The sequence below is a fragment of the Sardina pilchardus genome, chromosome 14 (genome assembly GCF_963854185.1).
Source record: "Sardina pilchardus chromosome 14, fSarPil1.1, whole genome shotgun sequence".
Taxonomy (NCBI): domain Eukaryota; kingdom Metazoa; phylum Chordata; class Actinopteri; order Clupeiformes; family Clupeidae; genus Sardina; species Sardina pilchardus.
In genome coordinates, this window is record NC_085007.1 from 28,859,004 (window position 1) to 28,866,503 (window position 7,500).

The following is a 7,500-nucleotide window of genomic DNA, read 5'->3' on the forward strand; positions in this document are numbered from 1 at the left end:
TGCTAACAAGGGACTTATGAGTCATAATTCAACACTTTGGCAGGTCACCGAAGCAAAAAGAAAAAAAAATCAGAACGAGGGAGAGAGAGAAGAAGGGAAAGGTGGAGGTGGAGGTCGAGGGGGAGAAGTTACTTACAAGGCAGCTATGAGTCATGATTCAACACTTTGGCAGGACACACAACCAACAACTAAAATGTGTGTGTGAAAGTGCATACTGTATATACAGTGCCTATAGAAAGTCATCATACCCTTTTGAAATAGTTACTTTTTTTTGTCTTACAGCCTGAAATCAAAACCTATTTTAAAAACAATCTTTTTCAGTTTTATTCACAAATTTAGCTGTACAACATCAAAATAATGAAAAAAAAGTCAACAGTTCTGAAAATTAATAAAAAATTAAAAACTAGAATAACAGGGTTGGAAAAGTCATCATACCCCTGACTTAATACTTTGTAAAGCTTCCTTTTGCTTTCATTACAGCCATCAATCTGTTTGGATATGTCTCTATTATAGCTTTGCACACCTAGATAGGGGAATATTTGCCCAATTTTTTGTGCGGAAATGTTAAAATTTAGTCAAATTCTGTAGGGAATGGCGATGGACTGCTCTCTTCAAGTCAATCCACAGATTTTCTATAGGATTTAAGTCAGGGCTCTGATTTTGCCACTCAAGGATATTCACCATCCTATCCTTAAGCCACTGCTTTGTTCTTTTGGCAGTATGTTTAGGATTATTGTCGTGTTGGAAGGCGAATGACCTCCCCATCCTCAGCTGTCTAGGAGAGGGACGCAGGTTTTCCTCAAGAATGTGGGTGTACTTGGCAGCATCCATTTTCCCTTCTATCCTGACCAATTGCCCAGTCCCCGCTGAAGAGAAACATCCCCAAAACATAATGTTGCCCCCACCATGCGTCACAGTAGGTATGGTGTGTTTTGGGTGTGTTTGGGTGTGTATACTGTGTTTGGTTAGCGCCTGGAGCTCAGTCCAAAAACTTCAATCTTAGTCTCCAAAAAGTTCGATCTTAGTCTCATCTGACCATAAAAGCTTTTTCCACATGGTAGCAGAATATTCCAGATGTGTTTTTGCACTGAACTCCAAGCGCAATGTTTGGCGAAAACCAACACAGTACACCACCCAAAACACACCATACCTAGTGTGAAGCATGGTGGGGGCAACATTATGTTGTGGGGATGTTTCTCTTCAGCGGGGACTGGGCAATTGGTCAGGATAAAAGGGAAAATGGATGCTGCCAAGTACACCCACATTCTTAAGGAAAACCTGCGTCCCTCTCCTAGACAGCTGAAGATGGGCAGGTCATTCGCCTTCCAACACGACAATGATCCAAAACATACTGCCAAAAGAACAAAGCAGTGGCTTAAGGATAGGATGGTGAATATCCTTGAGTGGCAAAGTCAGAGCCCTGACTTAAATCCTATAGAAAATCTGTGGTTTGACTTGAAGAGAGCAGTCCATCGCCATTCCCTACAGAATTTGACTACATTTTAGCATTTCTGCACGGAAAATTGGGCAAATATTCCCCTATCTAGGTGTGCAAAGCTATAATAGAGACATTTCCAAACAGATTGATGGCTGTAATGAAAGCAAAAGGAAGCTTTACAAAGTATTAAGTCAGGGGTATGATGACTTTTCCAACCCTGTTATTCTAGTTTTTAATTTTTTATTAATTTTCAGAACTGTTGACTTTTTTTTCATTATTTTGATGTTGTACAGCTAAATTTGTAAATAAAACTGGAAAAGATTTTTTTAAAAATGGGTTTTGATTTCAGGCTGTAAGACAAAAAGAGTAACTATTTCAAAAGGGTATGATGACTTTCTATAGGCACTGTATATATACTGTGTGTGTGTGTGTGTGTGTGTGTGTGTGTGTGTGTGTGTGTGTGTGTGTGTGTGTGTGTGTCTACACTCATACAATGGCACAACTTAGCAAAGACTTTGTGCACAGCACAGGAGCCTTCCCATTCTACTGCTCTAAATCCTGTGCTTAGAGAGAGAGACAGAGAGAAGGAGAGAGCGAGGGAGAGAGAAAAAGTGAGAGAGAGGGAGAGGAAGAGAGTGGGGCAGAGAGAGAGACTGAGTGAGAGAGAAGAGAGAGAGAGAGAGAGAGGGAGAGCTCAGCCTGCACCTTGCTGATGAGAGGGGAGAGTCTTCAAGTTGTACTTTCTTTGATTGCCTATCAATTCAGGAGATTATTTTTTCTACTCAACAGTTTACACAAGGAAAACAGTGTGCCGTGTGCACGTGTACACACACACACACACACACACACACACACACACACACACACACTTACATTTTAAAGAGCAACAAAAGGATTAGAATGACTCATCCCACAAAATGACACTTGCAATAAAAGGATTTCTGAAAGGCATTTGCCTATGGAGCGACACACACATGTGTGCGTGCGTGCATGCGCGCTTGTGTGTGTGTGTGTGTGTGTGTGTGTGTGTGTGTGTGTTTGTGTGTGATAACTACCTCTTGGGTCCCTGGATGCTGATCATGCCCATATCTTCAGAGTGGTCTTGTAAGGTTTGTGTGTGTGTGTGTGTGTGTGTGTGTGTGTGTGTGTGTGTGTGTGTGTGTGTGTGTGTGTGTGTGTGTGTGATAACTACCTCTTGGGTCCCTGGATGCTGATCATGCCCATATCTTCCGAGTGGTCCTGTAGGGTGCAGCGGAATCCCTGGTCCTGCAGCACGGTCTGGATGTGGCACCAGTTGTGTTGCGCCACACCTCCACCAATGGCCAGGTAGTATGCATCACCTGCGCACACACACACACACACACACACATACACACACACACACACACATACACACACACACACACACACACACACATATTATTAAACACACACACACACACACACACACACACTCAGAAGCACAGCTCTAGTCTAATGACTAAGTGAGTAATGACATCAAGGTCTTTCCCTCCCAAACCCACATCCATATTTAATATCAGCAGAGCTCTTTCACACACACACTCCAAAGCTAATAGACTTGAAGCACAAACACACAGACAGTTCCACTTACACCTTATTGTCTGTTACCATGCCAACCCACTAGGCCTTTCAGAATACACTGAGAGGGCCTTTAAACGTTTAAAATCACACGCACACACCACGTGCACACACTTAAACGGACACACACACACACATACACACTATTCTCAATAAAAGTTGATCCTCTACAACCTTGACTCGGTAACTTTTGTGAGAACTGTGAGATTTAATGGCAATGAGCACCCTATACTGACCAGACCTCTTGAGGTGTCTCTAACTAATAATATTCAATAACTATATTGACCAGACCTCTTGAGGTGTCTCTTAGGCAAATAATATTCAGTGAAACCATTGCTATGGTGAACTAGTGAATATTCAATCATTCCTATGGTGAACTAGTGAATATTCAATCATTGCTCATCATCTGTCTGGTCATGGAAATGTGTGCAGCATAAGCCTCTCTATAAATCAATATTAGAAGAAAATATTTGAGTCTCTCTCTTTCCGCATAGTGACATAAAAGTGTCTGGAGTCTCTCAGTAGATGAAATGAGCGTAAGAAGCTACCAGGGTCCCTCTCGATAAATTAAAGTGAAGAAAAAAGAATAATCAATCTGTGGGACTCAGTCTCTTCAAAATAATGCTAACCCTAACATCCCCCCGCCCCACCTCCTTCTCTCTCTCCCTCTCTCAGAGGATGGGTGAGTCCTTCACTGTGAGAGGGCCATTTTGGATTGGTCAGCAGGAGGAGAGAGGACATGACACTTTAAAAGTGTGTTCCTCAGCGTCTCTGTTGTGGACTATAATCACACCTGCTCCGCAGCATCCCCTGTGTTCTGACCTCTCCTGACCTCTCCTCTCCTGACCTCTCCTCTCTTCTCTTGAGATGTTTCCTTTTCTTACTCTCTATATCTCTTTGTTCAACTTCTGTGCTCTCTTCCCTCTTTCTTCTACTCTTCTCTTCTCCTCTCTTGGGCTGTTTCCTTTTCTTACTCTTTTTGCTCAACTTCTCCTTTGCTCTCTCCTCTCTCCTCTCCTCTGTCCTCCTTTCACCTCCTCTCCCCTTCTTCTTCTCTGCTCTTCTCTTATCCTCTCCCCTCCTTTCACCTCCTCTCCCCTTCTTTGCTCCTCCTCTCCCTCTCCTCTCCCTCTCCTCTCCTTCTCTTCTCCTCCTCCTCTCCTCTCCTGCGTGTGTGCTCCATCAGATCAACATGGCAGCTGTTTAATGAAGATCCATTAACAGGCCAGAGGCCATTATTCACCCTGACTGCCACGCATTAAACACACCAGCCAAATACACTACTGTGTGTGTGTGTGTCTGTCTGTGTGTGTGTGTGTGTGTGTGTGTGTGTGTGTGTGTGCTTACATTGGCAAATTCTCTATACAGAATAAATTATGATTAAGCTGAAATTATTAGAGACTCCTCAATCACCTTAACCCCAAAACCCTCCAGGTCTGTACAACTGTGTGTGTGTGTGTGTGTGTGTGTGTGTGTGTGTGTCTGTGTGTGTGTGTGTGTACGTGTGTGTGTGTGTGTGTGTGTGTGTGTGTGTGTTTGGGGGGGGGGGTTGTGTGTGTGTTTGCATGTGCGTTGGTGTGTGTGTGTGTGTGTGTGTGTGTGTGTGTATGTGTGTGTGTGTGTGTGTGTGTGTGTGTGTGTGTGTGTACCATTAGACTCTGGGGCCAGGGGGAGATGGGCAGCGCCTGGTTCCAGTCGACTGACTGTGAGGTCAGCTTCAGCCCCGCCCTTCGAATTCAGCATACAGGTGTACACAGTGGAACCTGATTGGGCAAACAGAGCTGTCAATCAAACAATCTGCCAGGGACACAAGCTGTCACAGAATGAGTTAGCGTGGTGTGTGACTCTAAAACAAACATGGGGAATAAACGTCATTATGGAAGCAGTTCTGACTTGCCTATTTTGTTGTGATTATTGTTTGTTAATGATATCATGGAACATGTGCATGTGTGTGTGTATTAATAATATCATGGAACATGTGTGTGTGTGTGTGTGTGTGTGTGTGTGTGTGTGTGCGTGTGTGTGTCATCAGTGCAATGGTGAGGAAGGTTATGGTCCTTGGGGCCCAAGGAAATTTCAAAGGGATGCAAGAATTAATTAAACATGTGTTTGTGTCTATGTCTGTGTGTGTGTGTGTGTGTGTGTGTGTGTGTGTGTGTGTATGTGTGTGTGTGTGTGTGTGTGTGTGTGTGTGTGTCTGTGTGTGTGTGTGTGTCTGTGTGTATTGCTGTTTTTGTGTGTGTGTGTGTGTGTGTGTGTGTGTGTGTGTGTGTGTGTATTGCTGTGTGTGTGTGTGTGTGTGTGTGTGTGTGTGTGCATGCCTGTGCTCGCCCTTGCCACAGGTGTGTGTGTTCTCACTTGATTTCAGCTTACCTGGGGCTTTGTTGACGTCTGCTGTGAACAGCCAATCAGCTGCCTTCTTTGCATCTGGGCCAGTCAAGAAGAACTTGCCAAAGTAGGACATGTTGAAGACAGCTACTCCATTTCTGCAGGTCAAACACTCATCCTTAATCTGAAACACACACGCACACACGCGCGCGCACACACACACGCAAGCGCACACACACACACACACACACACACACAGATAACGTCACCAATCACGTCACCATTTCTGCTGGCAACATACTCATCTTTCAATCTGAAACACACAAAAACTTGGATACTAACAAACTGACATACAAACTAACAACAGCTCTTGTTTTCTCTTTCTTTCTCTCATACACAGGCAAACACACATTCATTTTTCACAAAGGAGTTTACGACTATTCACTGCAATCAACTTTCTCATTCACAGCATATTTCATAATCCAATCTTTACACTTAAATAACTACTAAGTACAGACAAACACACACACTGACCACGTCATGATGAGCGGGGAAGTCAAAAGTGTACTCTTTTCCAAGCAGCTTGTTGTAGTTGTAATCTGAGTTTCTGGGAAGCTCGTATGCTCCATAGTAGTCATAGTCCAAAACCTTCGAACACACACACACACACACACACACACACACACACACACTCAGTAAAGAACAACAATATGACTCCTCCCTCAAAGAAAAGCTTCAAATGAAATGTTTCAATTCACTGAGCATCACCGTGTGGCAATATATGATCAAAAGTAATGCTCTGGGCAATGCTCCTGTCGAACTCTTTAATGATATAATTACTATCCATAGCAGAACCCTCCAGCAGAACTGAGTCATACGCTTAAGACATTCGGCTTTACCACTCCACAGTGCATACTATAAAATACACTATGAATAATTATTCAGTTTAACTCTTAAATAATACGGCATATAGTGTGGATGTTATGACCATTCAGTTTAACTCTATTTTAAATAATCCTGTATAAATCTTTGATGATAGAAAATGATTTAGTTTGATAGCCAACAGCTAGCCAAGCTGCATACTATCTTTAATGGTGTCAGTAATGTTGATGGTATGGCATGCTGCATACAGTGGTAACTTGAATGATATCAGTAATGTTGATGGTATGGCCAAGCTGCATACTAGCTTTAATGATATCAGTAATGTTCATGGTATGAGCATGATGCATACTAGCTTTAATGATGTCAGTAATGTTGATGGTATGCACATGCTGCATACTAGCTTTAATGGTGTCAGTAATGTTGATGGTATGGCATGCTGCATAGTAGCTTTAATGGTGTCAGTAATGTTGATGGTATGGCATGCTGCATACTAGCTTTAATGGTGTCAGTAATGTTGATGGTATGAGCATGCTGCATAGTAGCTTTAATGGTGTCAGTAATGTTGATGGTATGAGCATGCTGCATACTAGCTTTAATGGTGTCAGTAATGTTGATGGTATGCGCATGCTGCATAGTAGCTTTAATGGTGTCAGTAATGTTGATGGTATGGGCATGCTGCATACTAGCTTTAATGGTGTCAGTAATGTTGACGGTATGAGCATGCTGCATACTAGCTTTAATGGTGTCAGTAATGTTGATGGTATGGCATGCTGCATACAGTATATAACTGATCATCATGTTGCAGTGTGATGGTCTCACCGGAGCAGGTCCCTCTCTGTTGAACCATCCAGGTCTCTCCCACCCGTGCCTCTCCTGGAACACACAGCCCTGCTCCTGCAGGACCTACAGTACAACACACAGGACGCAATCACCATCATCATCATCATCATCATCATCATCAACACACAGCCCTGGTCCTGCAGAACCTACAACACACAGGACGCAATCACCATCACCATCATCATCATCATCATCATCATCATCATCATCAACACACAGCCCTGGTCCTGCAGGACCTACGACACACAAGAAATGATCACCATATCGTCATCATCATAATTATTATCTTCATCATTACACAGGATGCGCATTATCATCATCATCATCATTGTCGTCTTCGTCGTCATCATCACAAAGCCTTGTCTTTCAGAGGCACACAGCACAAAACCACCACCATCATCTTCAGCATCGTC

General features: G+C 43.2%; 1 protein-coding gene across 1 annotated transcript in view; it reads right to left on the reverse strand.

Moving 5' to 3' along the window:
• The window catches only part of sardh (sarcosine dehydrogenase), an 86,474-nt gene that overhangs the window by 28,118 nt on the left and 50,856 nt on the right, over window positions 1-7,500 (reverse strand). The window contains exons 12-16 of the mRNA XM_062555184.1: window positions 7,067-7,150; window positions 5,900-6,013; window positions 5,411-5,549; window positions 4,687-4,800; window positions 2,631-2,778 (exon numbers count right to left, since the gene is read on the reverse strand). Of these exons, the coding sequence (XP_062411168.1) occupies window positions 2,631-2,778; window positions 4,687-4,800; window positions 5,411-5,549; window positions 5,900-6,013; window positions 7,067-7,150 (599 nt within the window). The remainder of the gene's footprint in view (window positions 1-2,630; window positions 2,779-4,686; window positions 4,801-5,410; window positions 5,550-5,899; window positions 6,014-7,066; window positions 7,151-7,500) is intronic.